General features: G+C 59.6%; 4 protein-coding genes across 4 annotated transcripts in view; 2 read left to right on the plus strand and 2 right to left on the minus strand.

Annotated features, from left to right (window-relative positions):
- Positions 1–7: 7 nt before the first annotated feature.
- LOC119103836 (5'-AMP-activated protein kinase subunit beta-1) lies at positions 8–2,161 on the plus strand. The gene has a single exon (XM_037227502.1). The coding sequence runs from the start codon at positions 82–84 to the stop codon at positions 745–747; it is 666 nt and encodes a 221-aa protein (XP_037083397.1). The 5' UTR covers positions 8–81; the 3' UTR covers positions 748–2,161.
- Positions 2,162–5,447: 3,286 nt separating this feature from the next.
- LOC119103721 (clavesin-2) lies at positions 5,448–10,465 on the minus strand. The gene is made up of 6 exons (XM_037227352.1): positions 10,349–10,465; positions 8,746–8,990; positions 8,070–8,325; positions 6,812–6,986; positions 6,050–6,160; positions 5,448–5,743 (listed from the first exon to the last, which is right to left on the minus strand). Exons 2-6 carry the CDS (start codon positions 8,888–8,890, stop codon positions 5,606–5,608), a joined length of 825 nt encoding a protein of 274 aa, XP_037083247.1. The 5' UTR covers positions 8,891–8,990; positions 10,349–10,465; the 3' UTR covers positions 5,448–5,605.
- A 594-nt stretch (positions 10,466–11,059) lies between these two features.
- On the plus strand, positions 11,060–14,865 carry LOC119102931 (UDP-glucuronosyltransferase 3A2-like). Its single transcript, XM_037226380.1, has 5 exons — positions 11,060–11,996; positions 12,311–12,512; positions 13,054–13,191; positions 13,848–13,917; positions 14,580–14,865. Exons 1-5 carry the CDS (start codon positions 11,202–11,204, stop codon positions 14,863–14,865), a joined length of 1,491 nt encoding a protein of 496 aa, XP_037082275.1. The 5' UTR covers positions 11,060–11,201.
- A 131-nt stretch (positions 14,866–14,996) lies between these two features.
- The window catches only part of LOC119102932 (phosphatidylinositol 3-kinase catalytic subunit type 3), a 21,560-nt gene continuing 17,044 nt past the window's right edge, over positions 14,997–19,512 (minus strand). Inside the window, exons 8-11 of the mRNA XM_037226381.1 lie at positions 18,855–19,004; positions 18,117–18,360; positions 17,482–17,616; positions 14,997–15,251 (exon numbers count right to left, since the gene is read on the minus strand). Of these exons, the coding sequence (XP_037082276.1) occupies positions 15,128–15,251; positions 17,482–17,616; positions 18,117–18,360; positions 18,855–19,004 (653 nt within the window). The 3' untranslated portion in view covers positions 14,997–15,127. The remainder of the gene's footprint in view (positions 15,252–17,481; positions 17,617–18,116; positions 18,361–18,854; positions 19,005–19,512) is intronic.

A 19,512-nucleotide genomic window follows, 5' to 3' on the forward strand; every position in this document is an offset into this window, starting at 1 on the left:
CTGATGCTGCCGCTGTCGCGGCGACGCGTCAGCGAGGGCGTCGAGGCGACGGCGCCGCCTAGTCAGCCGGCCGCGCTGCTCATGCACCAGAACTCAGCGCCGTGCGGCGTGCCCGGGCTGCCGGCCGAGCAGCCGGCCTCCGCGCCGCTGCTGCCCGTCGTCATCCAGTGGAAGAAGGGCGGCCAGGACGTGCAGCTGTGCGGCACGTTCACCGGCTGGAAGCCGATCCCGATGGCGCGCAGCGAGAGCAACATGAACTCGGAGCACATGAGCATCGTCAACCTGCCCGAGGGCCGGCACGAGTACAAGTTCCGCATCGACGGCGAGTGGGTGGTGGACGCCAGCGAGCCCACCACCGACGCGCCCGCCGGCGACAAGAACAACTACATCACCGTCAAGGGCTCCGACTTCGCCGCGTGCGAGGCGCTCAACCTGGAGACCGTGCAGACGGGCGACATGTCCGGCTCGCCGCCGGGGCGGTACGGCTGCGAGCCGCCGCCCACGCGCGCCGCGTCCTGGGACCACCGCTCGCCGGCGCAGCCGCCGGCGCTGCCTCCGCACCTGCTGCAGGTCATCCTCAACAAGGACACGCCTGTCTCCTGCGAGCCCACGCTGCTGCCGGCGCCCAATCACGTCATGCTCAACCACCTGTACGCGCTGAGCATCAAGGAAGGTGTGATGGTGCTCAGCGCCACGCACCGCTACCGCAAGAAGTACGTGACCACGCTGCTGTACAAGCCCATCTAGGGCGGGCCGGGGCAAGGCACCCCGCGCCCGCTCTGCTGGGGGAGGGAAGCGGGGCTGTCGCTGGCGGGTAGCCCGTCGGATTGGTGCGGAGTACTGTGGGAGGTGCCGCGGCGTGATCCGGAGAGGTAGGGAAGTCTGTGATGGCGGAGGTATACGCGTGCGGGCTGGACAACGTATGCTTTGCCAGAAGGCGATGGGGATATGACTTGGGAAGCAAAAGCTATCAGTATGGCAAGTAGCCACCGCTTAGGAACTAGTCACAGCATTTTTAGTCTTCAGATATGCTCGTAAGATGAACGATATTTGTTGTCGGATTGTTTGTAATTTGTTAGTCTCGTCATCGCTGCCGTGTGCAGTATCCCTTGAATATCTGGTGCGATTTTCCGTTCGATAATGTCTCTCTCCACGCCCGGTAGGCGTCTAGGCCGTAAATTCGACAAATTCTACGTGAAAGATTTAGATGTACCGTTTGGAAGCCGCGTAAATTCCCGAAAAACCTAGCTGTAGTTTTGTGCCCTTCGATGTACTGAGTTCATCGCCCTTACTTGCCTCCTGACAATCAGCCCCTTGAGCGGGTACAGGGGCGGTTGAAAGCCTCGCTATCGACTCACTGATGGTGCAATATTGCTGGCCAGTCGGCGCGTGCGTGACCTCGGCGTGGCGCGTCGCCGATGCCTTGGGTCGTTCGGTTCACGCCCGATGCTTTGCTCTCCGCTCCGGAGGCAGCACCACGCGTTCAGTTCACGCCCGATGCTTTACTCTCCGCTCCTGGGGCAGCACCACGCGTTCAGTTCACGCGCGATGCTTTACTCTCCGTTCCGGAGGCAGCACCATGCGTTCAGTTCTCGCTCAATGCTTTACTCCCCGCTCCGGGGACAGCACGACGCGTTGTTCTCGTCCGGTGCTTTACTCTCCGCTCCGGGGGCAGCACGGCGCGTTCAGTTCTCGTCCGATGCTTTACTCTCCGCTCCGGAGACAGCACGACGCGTTCAGTTCACGCGCGATGCTTTACTCTCCGCTCCGGAGGCAGCACGACGCGACGGTGCTCGTGTAGGTGTAGCCGCGCCCAGCGGCGAGGGGTCTCGCCGACGCTGGAGCTGCCGGCGCTTTGAGCCACGCCCTTTCTCTGTTCGCGCCTCGCTTGCCTGTTCTCCTCTCCGCATTCGTCATGTCCAGCACCTGTGCGTGGGCCCAGTGTCTGGTCCGTGATCGGGTTTTGTGTGGGCGTACAAACGGTTGGTCTCTCCCGCCTATACTCAATCAGCGACATCAGGGGAACTGGGCGCAGACTTGATGGCGTCGTGTTCGTGATCTTAGCCTTACGCCATGACAAGTCATTTATCTAGTTTTACGTCCGTGCGTACATGCTATGCGTATGTGAAATAAGTACTGCGAAATAAAAACGTTTTACGTATTCCGTGTTCAGCGGCGGGAATCGTTGCATCGACTGGCGCGATCCCATGGCACCCATTAAGTTCAGTTTATCTCAGTCCTGACGCCAATGCCCACTTCGTGTGAAATTTTAAGTTGGTTCGGTGTTCTGTGCGGTGCGGTACAGATGCACCTCCCCCCCCCCCCCCGGTCGCACTCAGCTCCATGGTGTGCATCACACGCGCGAATGGCCCTGAAACGGCACTGTATTCAACCGGTACGACGCGATCCGAACCACGCGGTTTGAGGACCCTAAATGACCGTTGCTTGGCATGCCTCATGTCCAGTGTGGCGCGATTCCCAACTAGACGCGGATGGCTGTTGCATGTGCGCCCCTGGCCCCAGCCAGTCAGGAGACCGCATCACTGCCAGTTACGTTTGGTGTCCAGCGCGCCACTGGAAACGGGCTGTAGCAGCTTAACCTGCAGAGTACAGTCCGCGTGGGTCAAGCGGGAAGAGAACAGACAGGTGTTCGCATCGTTGGCACACTTTCCAACCATCTGTGGTGCACGCTATTGCATGACTAGAACGACCCCTGATGCGTGCTGCGCCACGCGAAGCGCCAACAAAAACCACCGCGGAAGCAATGCAGCATATATTCCACCGTTACATGTCAGCTGTCGAATAGTACAACAGTACGGAAGCCGTGTTGGCGGTCGACCCTGCAAGATTCGGTCCGTTGACGGGACCTTTTACTCCCCGGAGCGACATCCCCGGAGCACGAGCCGACGAAGGCAGCTCGGCCCAGAGCGGCGCCACACCGCCGACCGGGCGCCGAAGCGGGGCGGATAGCCACAGGAAGATTTTTTTGATCGATGGATACGTGACACACCAAGCACAGTGGGCGCGTAGGTTTTCATACATGTTACTGCAGCGCCGGCGCTTCTGCCAAGATGCACGGTTACTTGCACTCGGCGCGACATCTACAGACCACAGACATCGACGCCTGAAAAAGTTCTCCCACTTCTGCCCTCAGCCTATTCAGCCCTTGCGATTCGCGTGGGTTTGGGCAGATGGTGGTTCACTGGTGGGGAAAGGGGCCCACCTGGCACGCGGCACACCACATTCACGTAAAAGCAATCGGTGCATTATCAGGTATATAGCGCAACTTACCCGGTAGACATCTCTTTGGCGATATTTGTTCTCAGTTCTTTCGGAAAAAGTACAGCACTCGCCGTTTTAGGACTTAACAATAGCCTCGTCGCGTGAGGTAAAACTAACTTCGTTCATGAATCTAGCAATCATGCTACGACGACACCTTAAATAAATGTTTTTGTCGCTGGCATCGGCACAGCGCGGACCTCAACCCCCCTCCCTCTCGTTTTACATTTTGAACGCAACCTGCAGCAGTCCGACAGCGACGTGTCAGTTAACCCAAGCGAAAATAAGCCCAAATACCGATCAACTATGGGTCAGCCGGTGCGTTATCCCCGCTGAAGTACTAAGATGACCCGAAACACCCTGCCACGGCCAACCAAAATATGACCACATCTCTGAAAAGCTACATATATCTTACTACCACACATCTCCATCACCGCCATCTACGGGTGCTTCTACGACCTGGGTGAACACCAGTGACCACAAACGCTACCGCACGACTGACTGGAATGTAGGCGAAACCGCGCCAGGAAGCGTGCTAGAACCGGCTACATCGGGAGTCGTGCCGGACGAACTGTTCGCAAGAGCGATATTTGATCCAAGGCATCTGGTCTCTTCACTGTTACTGAGACAGTAAAGCTCACCAGGTTGTACGATCGACATTTGATCCAAGGCATCTGGTCTCTTTACTGTTACCGAGACAGTAAAGCTCATCACGTCGCACTCCATCTAAACTAACGCTGCCTTGCGCTCAGTTCCGAGGAAGTGACAAACATTATTTGGACAGCAGTCTCATATGAAGCAGATTTCCAGACTGAATTCACTGCTGACATTACCACTTACGTGAAAGCCCTCGAAAATTTCGGGTACACAGCACACAGCGCTTCAGGTTTGAAATAGCTAACAGGTAACCGGTTCACTCGAGGAAGACATGATGGCGACGCCAATGTCAGACGAAGCTACCACAACAACGTTATGATAAATATAAGACCAGCGGCCTGAAGTGAGAACTTCTCAATACACCACACAAACACACACGACAAAGGTATTAAAAATAACATCACAAAAGGACGGAGGGGAAAAGTCAGGAGATTGCATGTCCGCTATCACATGGTCATACGACATACACAGGCACGTTTCACCTAGTCACGCACCCACAGCAAGGGGAATGTTACGTAATAAGCGGTGCGCTTTATACACCGCACATCACCGCGTTGGCAGTTATCAGAGGACCTAAAATAAACAGTGCCAACGAATTAATACAACAGATGGCGCCAGCGATGCAGCTGCGGTAGAGCTGCAGTTGCCAGCGAAATACATGGCGCGACTGCTGCCAGATAACGCAATTATTACTACAAAAATATAAGTGAGACATAGTGAATCTTAGCTGCCCCGCCGCATTCCATCAGTTCAGTGGTGTAAAAACGGTATGTTGTTCGTCCCAGTAGGCCACCGTTGTTGGTCACCCATTAGCCTGTGGCTCTGAGGCCTCGTGACACTGCGCGTGCGCGCACCGAAATGGGGGGAGGGGGAGAGGATGCCGCACTCTATGCGTGTGCGTGTGTGTGTGTGTGTGTGTGTGTGTGTGTGTGTGTGTGTGTGTGTGTGTGTGTGTGTGTGTGTGTGTGTGTGTGTGTGTGTGCGTGTGTGTGTGTGTGTGCGTGCGTGCGTGCGTGCGTGCGTGCGTGCGTGCGTGCGTGCGTGCGTGCGTGCGTGCGTGTGTGTGTGTGGTTCCTGTCGTCACGGTAACTACAGTGCCAGTAGTAGTCTCTACAGTGCGCGAGCACCAGACCCGTCTTCTGTGGTCAGCGCGACTCCCATGTCAGCTCCAACCCCCAACAGGTTGAGCAGGCGATATGGTAACCAGGTCTTAGACCGCACGGGGCTCTACTCTGACGCAGCCGCCACCCGACATCTGCGGCCTTGCACCACACTGTCAGCCTACGCCACTGGACAGCGGCGACGCGCGGCGTCCGCGGGCGGCCCTCTCATAGCGGCGGAGCACGCCGTCGGCGGGAGCCCTCTCATAGCGGCGGAGCACGCCGTCGGCGGGAGCCCTCTCATAGCGGCGGAGCACGCCGTCGGCGGGAACCCTCTCATAGCGGCGGAGCACGCCGTCGGCGGGAGCCCTCTCATAGCGGCGGAGCACGCCGTCGGCGGGAGCCCTCTCATAGCGGCGGAGCACGCCGTCGGCCGGCGGCCCCCTCACGAGGCGCCGCTGATCATGGCGTCCGCCCAGCGCCGCGTGTCGTAGGCGGGCGGCCCCCTCACGAGGCGCCGCTGATCATGACGTCCGCCCAGCGTTGCGTGTCGTAGGCGGACGGCCCCCTCACGAGGCGCCGCTGATCATGACGTCCGCCCAGCGCTGCGTGTCGTAGGCGGGCGCGTCGCCGCCCAGGTCGGCCGGCAGGATCCGTCGGCTCACGTGCTCGTACAGCGCCGCCAGGTTGTTGCCATGCATGTAGATCTGAGGCGTGGGGCGAGGGCGGATGGGGAGGGGCGCAGTCAACGGCCGCTCCGGGCGAGCGACGGGCCGGGGGAACGAGCGTTACGAGGAGCCTAGTGGTCAGAACCAACGTCACAACGCGCGATCGAAACCAGACGTCGCGCGGGTAGTGAACAGTTCGACGAGCTGTGTCTGCAGCGCCGTGACACGGTTGTTATCCGGTGCCACAAGTCCAACACACTCTAGGGATTTTCACGGGGCACTCGCGCTGATTGGCAGTGCTTGAGAGCGGACTGGTCCACTCTGCTACGGTCTGCGTGGTCTCACCTTTTCCTTGACCTTCTCCTTGAGGAACGGCCTGATGACCGACATCATGGCTTCGACGTACCACGGCTGGTTGATGAAGTGGATGCCGCCGAACCGGGCCGGGTAACAGTCCTGGAGACACGCTAATCGGTAATCGAGATCATCACAGCTGAAAGCCAAGCTCACCAGGCGGGACACTGAGACTACATACGGTGGCCAACGGCCGCGCACCGCATCAGCTGTAAGTACGTGGTGACACGAACACAGCTTTCAGCATAGCAACATATAGCACTTCAGATACATTAATCCGTAACGACAGATAACGAAAGCCACGATCACATACACTGTACAGCTTTGACATCGCTTTAAACATATAGCGGTTACCAGCCGGCATGAAAAAGACATCCAATTTGACCCACAGCTTCCTATAGTCAAGCCCTATAAGACAACGCAGTAATCCGTACAGTGTTGGCGATGCCCACAACGTCCATGCGTGATTTTGCATTTGTTCAGCAGAACATTCATAAAGCACAATAAAAGGCACGCATTTTCTGGCCGCATATGCATGGTTCAACCACTTCCGCATAGCACGGTCCTTCTTCAATTGTGCCGCAGATCACAGTCTCAATCATGTCCCAAACCCTTATCTGTTACAAGAGATTACTTTCGTCAACATCGTGACCCCAGATCATCGCCAGCTCACCTCGCCTCACCTCACCTCGCCTCGCCTCGCCTCGCCTCGCCTCGCCTCGCCTCGCCTCGCCTCGCCTCGTCCCATCTCACCTGTAAGCCGCTGACCATCAGCCGCACGGTGCGCGGGTTGACAAACTTGCTCTGGCGCAGCGAGAACTGGCTGAAGTCGAGCACCATGACGAAGCCGCTGATTTGGCTCTCCGGCTCCTCGATCAGCCGGTCCAGCGTCAGCAGGATCGCCCGGTAGATGGCAGACAGCGGGTACCTGCCAGCCAGCCGGAATATCTGACCACGTGCCGGGACAGCAGACGGCTCCGCATAGAAAATTCGTCGCGCCCTTCTCCATCCGGCAAGATGGCGGACACATGTCAGGTTGTAATACCTGGACATTCCCAGGCTTTCTGTTCAAGGGAGCTTTTAATCCCCTTCCAAAAACCGCGTTACGCTACGGTAGCCTAAAATCAGTATACATACTCGTTCTAAACCCTCACACTCGCCCCCTACGCAAACGCGTTTCAGGACTCGAAAAGAGGACGTGGTTGGGGAACTCCGGATAAATTTACCAGGACGCTGAATCACTCGCCTAGCTTCTAGATAAGAGGCTCTGAGCCATGGCAACTCTACGAGTTTGCGCGATTCAGGTGACAATTTTGCGAGTTAAATAATGTTAAAAACTCGCTGGTTATAAGCCCTCGATAATCCAAGGCTAGCCCGCATGGCTTCTGATCCATCTATATTTCGACGAACGCAAAGTCGGTCAACATGCACGAAGCAGCGCCAGCGACCATACAACAGAAGTGAGCTTGCAGCCTGTGCAGCTCTGAACTCGCAAGCAACTGCCCCGCGACTCACAGGACGGCACCGGTCTTGACGTGTCGCCACCCTGCGCCACACCAGCCCTGGAGTGTCGTCACCACACACCGCACCAGCTCTTGAGTGTCACTACCACACACCGTACCGGCCCTGAAGTGTCGCTACCACACACCGCATCAGCCCTGGAGTGTCGCTACCACATACCGCACCCGCCCTGGAGTGTCTTTACGCCTCGCACCACATTCGTTTGTCAACTCTCGGTCTTATCCAAACCCGATCCGGACCCATCCGCCCTGTCCTGGTCTTACCTTTCCCCCGCCCCCTCCCCCCTTGTCTTGACCCTGATTTTCGCCTCGATCCTGATAACTGTCCTCGCTATAATCCCCCTCTAAACACCTGGCCCCATCCTGCCCCCGACCAGTGCCCCGGGTACAACCCGTGACCCGGGTCCCGACCCGGGTCCCGACGACGTGACCCGGGTCCCGACGTGACCTCCATCCTGATCCAGCCGCCGCAGCTCTCCCCGCCGCCTCACCTCTCCGGCTCCCAGCTGGCGGCGAAAACGAGCAGCACGCGCCGGCCGCGGCCGTCCCGCTCGGCCAGCACGCCCGGGAAGCCGTCGCGCAGCGCCGCCCGCACCGGCGGACTGTGCGCGTTGTACGAGCCGAACAGCAGCGGGTTGTCGCGCCGGTACGCGTAGAAGCCGGTCAGCAGCTCGAACGCCTCCTGCACGCGGAACTTGCGCGCGCGCAGGAAGCGCAGCAGGCAGTCGTCCGACGTGTCCAGGTACACTGGGCGTCGGGCACAGAGGCGGCGTGGGCCGGGGCGCTGGCGCCGCGGCGACGGCGGGAGGCCGGGGTACTCCGGCTTGGGGATGCGGGGCGGACAGAGGCGACTCGGTGCCCTATTCACGACGCGGTAAGGCCGCGATCGAGGCGGGAGGGCCGCCAGCTGTGGAGACTGGTCACGGGACGCTGAGGTCAAGCCAGCAGCGGCTCTTATCGGTGCCCAGAGGCCGACGCCAGCACGGTTTGTATGCGTCGCGAGTGGAAGCGAGAGGCGGCACTTTCTACCAAGCAGATATGGTCTTTGAAAGCACACCTAAGGCACGGACCACTCTCCCCACATCAGCGTCACATGACGGTGGACAGTGGTGAGCAGCGCAGTCCCAGCATCGGCGGGGCTCCCCGGGCTCCCCGCCCGCCACCTACCGACGTGCGGCTGCGTCTCGGTCAGCGCGCGCAGTTGGCGCACAGCCTCCTCTTGTGGGCAGGGCCCCGGCGAGCTGGGCCGCTCCGCGTCGGCCGCCGGGTCAGTCTGGCGCCACAGGTCGTCGTACTCGGCGTATTCGGACATGGCGCCGGCTCCCGGCTCCGTGCAGCTACAGCTGGGCCAACAGTAGGCTGGTGGGAGACATCAGTGGATGACCAGCCCTGGGACCTGCATTGCAGGCAGCCTGTGAAGATGGCAGTCAGGCATCTTATGAACAGAGGATGCTGTGATGTTTTAAAGTCACAAAGAACTTTTGACCTCCTGCTTCTTGATGATACCAAATGTTGGCATTCACTGGAGTGGGCTGACTACAGCAATTTTCTGGCATGATTTTCCTCAGAAAAAGACAAAAGCCATAAGTAATGATGAGGATGATGATGATGATGATTGCAGGCTAAAGTTTAATACAATATGCATAGGTAATGCCTCTTTTACACTTTTTGTGCAATGATTATGATATAGCAGCACTGCTGTAGCTGGCAGTACCACATGCCAATCTTCCCAGTATTCATGCCACAGCCAACATTTTTGTAAAAATATTGCATGGTGCCACATCATCACCTCACTGGGAGAAGCAGCACAGCTTTTCAAGCATTCAGTGCAGCATAGTTTTATGATGAACCCAACCCTCTGTAGCACTGGTAATCAGCCAATGTATGGCTGCTTGAGTCTTCTGCATCAAAATATATGTAGCATAAAGTCCCACAAATTGCTATCACCACATAAGCTTCAGTAGAAATGTCAATGAGGCCATGTAAGATGGAAACCCTATCAAGGCATAAGCAAACAGGTGGTGTTTAACTGGAGCTTGGATCATGCCGCATTCAGAGCACTGGAAGTTCTGTTCAGCAGCTGGTCCTGGGATCATTTCCATGTTAGCATGAGCAGTAGATATAGCCATGTGAGTATGGCTCTCAAGTTTGCCTGTCCTGTCTGGCACAATAGAAATGAATACAGCTTTCTCTGTCCTTTCATTTTGAACTATGTATAAAGCTGTCAACCCAATAAACATGTGAATTCCTGAGACATGCACCAGTTTTACGATGACACCTCTAAAATTTGCTGCCAGAGGATGGGAGAGGAAGAAATAGGCATGTGATGACATGATTGTTCATGCTACAGCTGTAGTAGTGATATATCCTATTCCTGCAGACATTGATTTCCTGTAAAGCACCAAAAGACAGAGCCTTAGAGGCCAGCCACCAATAACAGCTCAGATTTTTACCATTTTTTGACAGTCCCCACCTGGCTGCTCACTAGTTAATGACTATGCTAGGTGAGAGCCCCTCCCCCCCCCCCCATTCACACATACAATTGGTCATGGTAGTAATGTACCTGTTAAAACAGCACTTTGGAATGACTTGCGACCATGCCTGCGTTTAGAATCACATAACACAGGCACTACCCTTTGTTCCCTCTCCTCCCTCCATGCGCAAGACCAGGCCAGTTCCGCAACGTGTCGTGACTTTCAAAGCTGGACCCAAACAACCTGGACCCTGCAGACAGCTGGAAAAGCTGGGACAGACGAAAATCAAAACTCACTGAAGAGCAGCTGCCTCACGTAGATCGCAACGCATTGTATGATGCACCCAGGTATATCTTAAATGGCATAAAATCCAGTGAAACACTGGTACGTGTACGGGGGGCGTGATCAATGCCCGCCCTATTACTCCGCCTTCTCATTGCCAATCTCAGGCGAAAGTAAACACCAATAACTGTCTCGTGTGCGCAATATCTGAATAGCATATGCTGCTTTCCGGATATGGCAGCACAAAATTACTATATGAGTCAGAGAAAAACAAGGTCGACCTGAATTTGGGGGTTGCTAGTAACGTGTACTTTGATTTTCGACGTGAGAACCTCTAAATGGAAACAAAGGTCTAAGACAAGAGGACAGATTCGTAGACCATGTAAATAAATTGTCACATAGCACGTCCGAACTACCCTAAGGATACCAAAGTTCTTGTTGATTAGCGTTACACCGTGTACCGCTGCTTTACCCGGTGCGGTATATACCCATTACCAATTATCTGAGTTCAAACAAGCGGCAAACCCTCCAAGATTGAGCTAGCACATTGAACGCAACGACGACCTTTATCGCTTTAGGCCCGTTTCCATCTCTATGACCACTCGGCCGAACCCGGTTCGGTCGTGCAAAGTTGATCGTTCGCCCAGCTTCGTGGCCGCGCTAGGATAAACAATCCGCCAGCTGACGCGGGCGCGGCTGCTCCCCTCGCCTGCGCAGCGGCCGGGAGGGACGCCGGGCCGTCCGACGTCGCTCCGCTCGGTGCCGCTCCGCGTGTCGGCCTCACCCGTGGCCAGCTTAGCCTGTAGCTCCGCTGCTAGTGAGGTGGTGCGGCGGCGTACTGGTGACGGGCATCTCAGCAGCGCGGCCATGCTCGCGTCGGACAGTGGCCGGTGGCTGCTGCTAGTCATCGTGGTGGTGCTCGTGCCACGCGGCACCGCCCGCTCCCACGTGGCGCTGGTGACCACGGACCAGGAGGCCGAGCCGCTGGTGCTGCAGCTGGCGCAGCTGCTGGCGGAGGACCACCACGTGACGGCGGTGCTCTACAACAGCAGCGGCGTTGGCCCGACCGGCGCGGTCCGCGTGGTCCGCGTACCGGCGGCCGCTTCCGACCCGGCCAGCCGCATCAGCTGGCTCGACCGCTGGGAGCGCTACCCCCTGCTGGCGCCGGACGCCGTCGTGGCGTCGCGCGTGGCTGGCTGCGGCGCGCTGCGAGCCTCGAGCCTGCTGGCCGACTTTCGGCCGGATCTCGTCATCAGCACCCTGTACCTGGACGACGCCTGCCTGCTCGGCCTCCTGCCGGACGCGCCGGTCATCGGCCTGCTGCCGTCGCCGGTCGGCCTGCCCTGGGTCACGTACCAGCTGGGAGGTCACTATCCCGTCAGCCGGATACCTGTGCACGGTTACCCGCTCGGCGACGCCGACTTCTACGCCCGGCTCGGCAACGGCTGGCGCTGGTGGACGCTGCTGCGGCGCGTACAGCGGCTGTACCAGACGCCCGTGGCCAGCGGCGCCGGCGGCCACCTCGACCTCGAGAAGGCGTACGACCGCGTGGCCGCCGTCTACGTCAGCGGCGACGCCCGGCTGCCCGCCGAAGTGCCGGCCGACAGGCGGATCCGCTTCCTCGGCTGCATCGAGTGCGCCAACTTTGCGCCGCTGCCTAAGGTGGGTGAGGGCACTGTGTTTTGTGGGATTTTTACGCCACCCCTTCTCCAGTCCGGTTTTTGCTTCCGAGCGTAAGGCTCGCATGCAGGCGTGTGACCGGAGCCCTCAAAAGATCCCAGGATCCCACTAGCACAAGTCCATATGGGATCCCGGATCCACACTTGGGATTCCGGCACATGTCTGCTCACATGTGTCGCAGTTGCCATTGACGTCACACGTCGTGCTCACTGCACTCCTCATGTAACACATGGCGACCAGTGTACCGAGTCAAGCCCACTGAAACCATTACGAGCGTGTTGCCTGGCGTCCGCCAGAAGCTGATGTCGACGATCGGCGGGGGCAGCCTGCTGGTGATCCGGCTGCATCACCCGCACGTCACGCTGCCGGCCGCCTTCAAAGTCGCGCTGGCTCAGGGAGCCGCTAGTTCGTCGCTGACGCCGATAGATGTCAGCAACGCCACCAGTGCCGACGCCGACCGGGTCATACACAGCGGGGTCCCGGCGGCCGACGCGCTCGGTGAGGTCACCGACGGCACTGGAGGAGGTCACCAGTGATGGGTACTCTCGGCGATGTTTTGAGGTGATGGGTACTAGATACTCTCGGTGAAGTCACCGCGGGGGAGCGTTAGTGTCAGGCTCTCTCAGTGACGTCCTGAGATGCGCTAGAGGTCGCTGAGGGGGAGAATCGGTGGCAGACGCTCTGTGAAGCCCCGCGTCGCACCGGATGCCCCTGTACTGAATGATCGGTGACGCTCGTACCCAGGTTCAGGAGCGGTACCGAGGTCCCATTCCATGACCTTCCGTCGCCTCTGAGCCGGCAGCTCCGCCGAGCTAACCCCTACACTGCCTCTGAGTCAGCAGCTCCGCTGAGCTAACCCCTACGCCGCCTCTGAGCCAGCAGCTTCGCTGAGCTAACCCCTACGCCGCCTATGAGCCGGTAGCTCCGCCGAGCTAGCCCCTATGCCGCCTCTGAGCCGACAGCTCCGCCGAGCTAACCCCTAGGCCGCCTCTGAGCCGGCAGCTCCGCCGGGCTAACCTCTACGCCGCCTCTCCGGCAGCCCACTCCCGGGCGCGCGTGTTCATCAGCGAGTGCTCGGCCTCGTCGGTGCTGCTGGCCGTCCACTTCAGCGTGCCGCTCGTCTGCATCCCCTTCACGACCGGACACAAGATGGCTGCCGCCAACGCCGTCTCGCTCGGTCAGTCCCAGGCGGTGGGAGGGGGAGGGAAACGCCAAGTGGAGTGCGCGACGGGATAGGCGATGTTTTTAAGCAGGCAGGTGCGCGTTATTCCGCCAGAACCCAGTTAGCGACATCACCATTGCAGCGTGCACAATGGCATGTTTTTTTTTCAAAGTTCGGACCGGTGTTTAAGTTGAGCCGATAGATGGCCATGTCGCGTAAAACCTCCAGAATAGAGGCAAAGGGTTGTTTGAGCATGCTGGATCCCTTTGAGTGTTGAACTACGGAGTTGGATCGTCCCTCAATTCCTCACAGCCGACCCTCTCCTCCAGGTCTCGGTGTGGAGGTGGATCTTCCCTCCCTCTCATACAGCCGACCGTCTCCTCCAGGTCTCGGTGTGGAGGTGGACCTCCCCTCCCTCTCGTACAGCCGACCCTCTCCTCCAGGTCTCGGTGTGGAGGTGGATCTTCCCTCCCTCTCGTACAGCCGACCCTCTCCTCCAGGTCTCGGTGTGGAGGTGGACCTCCCCTCCCTCTCGTACAGCCGACCCTCTCCTCCAGGTCTCGGTGTGGAGGTGGACCTCCCCTCCCTCTCGTACAGCCGACCCTCTCCTCCAGGTCTCGGTGTGGAGGTGGACCTCCCCTCCCTCTCGTACAGCCGACCCTCTCCTCCAGGCTTCGGTGTGGAGGTGGATCTTCCCTCCCTCTCGTACAGCCGACCCTCCCTCCAGGTTTCGGTGTGGAGGTGGATCTTCCCTCCCTCTCGTACAGCCGACCGTCTCCTCCAGGTCTCGGTGTGGAGGTGGATCTTCCCTCCCTCTCGTACAGCCGACCGTCTCCTCCAGGTCTCGGTGTGGAGGTGGATCTTCCCTCCCTCTCGTACAGTCGGCCCTCTCCGCCACGCCTCAGGGTGAAAGTGAACCGTCCCTCCCTCCTTCCCTCCCTTACAGCCGATCCTCTTCGCCGGCCTCGGTGTAGAGGTGGGCCGTCCCCTCCCCTCTCGCAGCCGACCTCCTCCGTCAGACCTCAGTGTGGAGGTGGACCGCCCCCCCCCCCCCCTCACAGCCGACCCTCTCCTCCAGGCCTCAGTGTGGAGGTGGGACCGTCGCTCCCTCCCTTCCTCGCAGCCGACCTTACCCGCCAGGCCTCGGTGTAGAGGTGGGCCGTCCCTCTCCCCCCCCCCCCCCCCCTCACAGCCGACCCTCTCCGCCAGGCCTGCGTGGAGGTGGACCGTCGCTCCCTCCCTCCCTCGCAGCCGACCCTCTCCGCCAGGCCTCAGCGTGGAGGTGGACCGCCCCCCCCCCCCCTCACAGCCGACCCTCTCCTCCAGGTCTCGGCGTAGAGGTGGACCGTCGCTCTCTAACGCCCGAGTCGCTGCGGGCCGCCATCACCCTCCGTGACGACCAGCGCCGGCCTGCGGCGCGCCGTTCGCGTGCGCGCGGACGCCCTGCGCCACGACGCCATCTCGCCGGCCGCCCAGTTCTCGCACGACGTGCACCACCTGCTGATGTTCGGCGGCCGGCCGCGGCGGCGCCGCCCACTCGGCCTCGTCGAGTACTACTGCCTGGACGTGGTCGGCACCTGTCTGGTCAGTGGCGGACTGGGCGCCGCGCTGCTGATGCTGCTCTTCGGCTGGCTCTTCCGCGTGCTCTCCGGCCGCCAGGGCCGCGATGTCAAAGCCAAGGTGGAGTAGGCCGGCCGGCGCAGGCGCGGCAGACGCCGCGGTGCCGCCCAATTGTCCGCAGCGCGACTCGAGTGTGTCTTACTTTATCTGTGCAGCCGCGTCAGCCCTGCTTGGCCGCCGCTGTTCCTCAAATACACTGCTATACAAATGGTTTATTAATGCACATACACCTGAATGACACGATAAATAATGGCAATAGGCAGCGCGGCGTGGTCTCACATATCACATGGCGCCGGCTGCGCGCGCGCGCGCGCCAGCGCGGCAGGTCCGCCTACCGCCGCCAGTACTGGGCGAACTTGTGCAGCTGTTCGACGAGAGCGGCCATCACGGCCGTCACCGACACGTCGATCATGTTCTGCATGTAGCCGACCGCCTCCTCGTCCGAGAGGTCGAGCCTGCAAACAGGTGAGAGGGGAGCGGTCAGGCGGCGGGGCGCGGCCAGCGGCGACGGACGGACGGCGCCTGTGTCACCGGACAGACACAGGCGCTGGCCGCCGCTGGGTCAACCAGCACTGCATAGGGCCGAGCAGGTGGTGATCCCAGCGATGGGAGTTCGTTGAAGTCATGAAACATCAGTAAAGGTGGTGGTTTAAACCCAGCGAGCGAGGGCGGGGGTGGATCCCGCCCCCTCAGAGGTTTTCGCTGGGTTCTCCGAAACGGTTTGGAGCGGCTGCAGGAATTTTAGGACATTTTCTAGACATCTTACTTACGTACTGAGGCAAACTGTCACATTCAAGGCAAGCGCAGGGAGCGATTTCACGCCCCGGCATTGGGAGGGAGCTCCAGTGCAATTGGGCATCATCCGAGATGTTAATTTGCCATGGATTACGCGTTTCATACATCGTGTTGCGTTTACGCGACTGACTGATGTTTACGACAAATAGGACGGTGCAAAATGAGTACAATGATTGCAAGATGGCAAAGGCAGCATGTCGGAGACGATTTCAGGGCACGCCATAGTGACGTTATAATGTGTATTAGGGGTCGCTAATGCCGATATATCATAAATGCATTCAGCACTCACCTAGATCTACCCCCAGACCTAGAAATCAGCAGTCATTGGTCCGCGTTGGTTACGTCGAGGCCAGTTGACGAACGTGGCAACTGTGTCAGATTAAAAATGCCTTCACATTTTGAGGTTTTCGAGACCCCGTTGCCTAGTTCGACTTGTGTACGTAGGCCGAAAAAAATGCATCCCCGTCGATTTTTCACAAGCCGCCCAGTAGTTCCGAAAGACCTAAGAGGGGTGAGGGGGGAGATCGAGGTCCCCCCTCCCCACCCAGATTAGTGTCCACAGGGACACCGTCCGAAGCAGAGCTAACCTCAGCTTATTCGCCACACGCATTAATTCTAACTAAGTGATCTCATTATTATTGGATCACAAACATCTCGAATCACAATGGGCAGCGTCATGCTGACGTTTTTGCCGCCGCATGACGTGCTGCCTGTCGCCGGGCCGGGCCCATGGAGCGGCGCTTCTGATTGGCTGGCCGCCTGCGCCGGCCGGCGACGCGCGGTCTGCCCGGCGGTCAGCGACACCTGAGGCGGTGGCCAGGCGGTGGCCAGCCGGCGGCCGCCGCCTCATGGTAACACCACGGTTCGCCACAGGTGGTGCGCCAATCAGGTCAGCCATGTGGTCTCGGCGTCATTAGCTGCGCTGAATAGGTCATGCATATGATCTGTAGCAGCTACACCACACCGGGGCCGGGTCGGTGAACGGGGGCTCGCAACAGCTGTGGTATGGGTGTTATACGACCGCGCAGGACGACGCTCCCGGAGGCATCGATACTTGATTAAGCGCTCTGGACGTCCGAAGGCTCTAATATACCGGAACTGAGGTGAGGTTGTGCAAGCAATAAACATATTGTGGACTTAATGGTCAGTTTTTTTTTATTTAAACGTAGGCATATGGCAATGAATAGCGGTCCAGTGAATTTCAGGACGAGGCCCCGATGTAGGTAATCCGAGAAACAATCGCAGGGGCCCAATATCAGCTGGGATATAATTGTGGCATTACACGCCGTTCTGCACCACTTCAGGCTGTGACGAACACGATTAATTATTACGAATATGTTTGATGTTCATCGAATGTAGCGCCATGGGTCGTAATCAACTTGAATACGCCCTAAGCAAAAGCAACGTTTTCACCCCAGCAGGGAACTCGCGGCCTCCGTCACCAGGCGGACGTCAGACCCATGTCCACCCTGGCACACCTCGAGCGGTCGTGTTCAACGGGCCAGGCCCGGCGGACAGTCGGTCGCGGGCCTCATCCGAGCTTGTCTCGGTCCAGACGCGGCCGGGGCCCACCCTGGCAATGTCCCCACCACGGGCGGGGCCTTCATCAGTCGCGGGCCTCACCCTGAGCTTGTCCCGGCCCAGACGCGGCCCGGGGCCCACCCTGGCAATGTCCCCACCACAGGCGGGTCCTCATCAGTCGCGGTCGCTGGCGAGCTCGCACCTGACTGGGCCTGCGCGGCCGGCGGGCTGACCTGACTGGGCCTGCGACGGCCGGCGGGCTGACCTGACCGGGCCTGCGCCGCCGGCGGGCTCTGACCTGAACGGGCCTGCGCCGCCGGCGGGCTCTGACCTGATTGGGCCTGCGCCGCCGGCGGGCTCTGACCTGACCGGGTCTGCGCCGCTGGCGGTCTCTCACCTGAACTGTCCTGCACCTTGCGCACCGTCTTGTCCGGCTCCAGGGCGATGTCGGGGATGTTGGCGTCCACCATCAGCGAGAACAGGTGCAGGATGACATCCGCGTGCCTGGCGGCGGCGCAGCGCGCGGTCAGCGCGAGCGGCGGCGGCGGCCAGCCGCGCGGCACGACGCGTGATGTCGGCGCACGGGCCCCAGCCGCGGCGGCTCGGACCGGCACTCAGGCGTTCGCGTGACCGAATATCACACCAGATCACGTGAGCACGGGAGCGCGGACATCTCGGTTCGAGACCAAGTTACTCGGCCACACCGGCGGCGGCCGCTGGACGTGACGGGTGCAGGGGACGCAGAGCCACGGCTCCAAGTCGGCGGGGACCGTCGCGTCGTTGGACACCACGGTTGCCGTGCGACAAGGCCGCCTCGAGCGTGGGCAAAGCTGGGCCCAACTCTGCAATCACCGAAACATGTGGGCCCGTTCAACAGCTGCAGACCTCTACCCCATTGGCTAATGATGATGACATTTCGTGCTCAGGGGCGAGTCGATTGCGTGACTATTCAGCGCGCCCCCGAGCCCCTCTATCAGCGTTCCCAGCGCGGGCCCGGCCGTCACCTCCTGAGGTGGAGGAAGGCGGTGTAGCACTGCTTGCGGAACGTCTGGTAGTGCTCCGAGTTGACACCGCCCATCGCCTCCACCATCTCCTTGCTGAGCTTCATGGGCGGCGGCAGCGGCTTGGGGTCGCGGCCCAGGATATAGCCGAAGTCAACGTGGAACAGGTTGCCGTCCTTGGTGAGCAGCAGGTTGTCCAGATGTCGGTCCCCGACGCCCAGCAGGTACGTGATGACGCAGTAGCCGGCTGGGGGAGGCGACACGGCGCGTCAGCGGGCGCGGCAGGGGCACAACGGGCCTGGCGCGTGGAACAGGCGAGGCACACAAGCCAGGCCAGCTGATGGATCTGTAGAGCTGAACCAGTCAATTTTTACGAGGCGTGCCTGACGGGGAAGTGTGTAGACCGGCGGCCTCTATGTACTCCATATGAGATGAGTTGAAACGCGCCACCGGTAAAAACGTCTGCACTGCGTGCAGTTGACACACCCTCACACTTCTGGCATCTGGCTACGTACGACACTTCGCACGACAACTAAGCCTCGCGCTCTAAGATCAACAAACACCCCAATACATCACCACCGACCCAGCGCGTCTGCAGAGGAACAAAAACTAAGTGGCATCTGGTGTCAGTGCTTGCACTGACCACCCTGTCACAGCCGCGCAAAGCTCCAGCTGGCCCGCTGCGGATTCTCCAGCGGTTCGCGCGGTGGCCGCCTGACACTGCCGCCCGGCGGTACGCACCGCAGCTGCGGATGTAGGTGTCCATGACGTCGGCGCTGACGCCGTACGGCCCCGCCTCCGACGGGTGGTGCTTGCGGAAGAAGTTGAGGATGCTGCCCTCGGTGCTGAGCACCTCGGCCACCGCCGAGGACTCTACGTACTGCACGAACCCTGCGGCGACCGCGGCGCCGGCGGTCAGCGGGTGACGTCAGACCACTGACGTCACACGTCAGCGGGTGACGTCTGACCGCCGACGTCACATGGCAGCGCACGGACAATCCGGCACTATGACAGTGAGCATTAATCTCCCACATGCTCCGTAACTGTACCGCAGCAATGCACTTGTAGAGGACTCCCGCCTGCTCCCACAAGATAGCTTTTTACAGGCAATGCGAAAATCTATCCGGTATCTATGATGCTGCCAGCTCAGGCCCTTGTGAGAGCAGTGACCAACGCGCTTCAGAAACAAAACAAAACAAAAAATACATCTGTGAATTCACCAGCGGCCAGAACTTCTGGTCGTTCCTTAATACGCCACCGTATAAATGCACTGCGGTCCATGCATAAGTTACACGGGCATCGTATGCTGACAATACCTGCGGCACCACCAACCCACGCCTCCCGGCCACAACCGACCACAGCGTGCCGCCACCCGTCTGCCTGAGTAGTCGCCCAGTCT

The sequence above is a fragment of the Pollicipes pollicipes genome, unplaced genomic scaffold, assembly GCF_011947565.3.
Source record: "Pollicipes pollicipes isolate AB1234 unplaced genomic scaffold, Ppol_2.1 Scaffold_5724;HRSCAF=6776_pilon_pilon_pilon, whole genome shotgun sequence".
Lineage (NCBI taxonomy): Eukaryota > Metazoa > Arthropoda > Thecostraca > Pollicipedomorpha > Pollicipedidae > Pollicipes > Pollicipes pollicipes.

What these genes read in the sequence shown, in the direction of transcription:
- LOC119103836 (XM_037227502.1), top strand. Translation starts at nt 82, where the DNA reads ATGCACCAGAACTCAGCGCCGTGCGGCGTGCCCGGGCTGCCGGCCGAG.
- LOC119103721 (XM_037227352.1), bottom strand. Translation starts at nt 8,890, where the DNA reads ATGTCCGAATACGCCGAGTACGACGACCTGTGGCGCCAGACTGACCCG. An exon ending in CGAGACGCAGCCGCACGTCG is followed by an intron (nt 8,326 to 8,745) that starts GTAGGTGGCGGG and finishes CCCGACGCCCAG; the next exon opens with TGTACCTGGACACGTCGGAC. An exon ending in GCCAGCTGGGAGCCGGAGAG is followed by an intron (nt 6,987 to 8,069) that starts GTGAGGCGGCGG and finishes GCTGGCTGGCAG; the next exon opens with GTACCCGCTGTCTGCCATCT.
- LOC119102931 (XM_037226380.1), top strand. Translation starts at nt 11,202, where the DNA reads ATGCTCGCGTCGGACAGTGGCCGGTGGCTGCTGCTAGTCATCGTGGTG. An exon ending in CCCGGCGGCCGACGCGCTCG is followed by an intron (nt 12,513 to 13,053) that starts GTGAGGTCACCG and finishes CCTCTCCGGCAG; the next exon opens with CCCACTCCCGGGCGCGCGTG. An exon ending in CGCCAACGCCGTCTCGCTCG is followed by an intron (nt 13,192 to 13,847) that starts GTCAGTCCCAGG and finishes CCTCTCCTCCAG; the next exon opens with GCTTCGGTGTGGAGGTGGAT.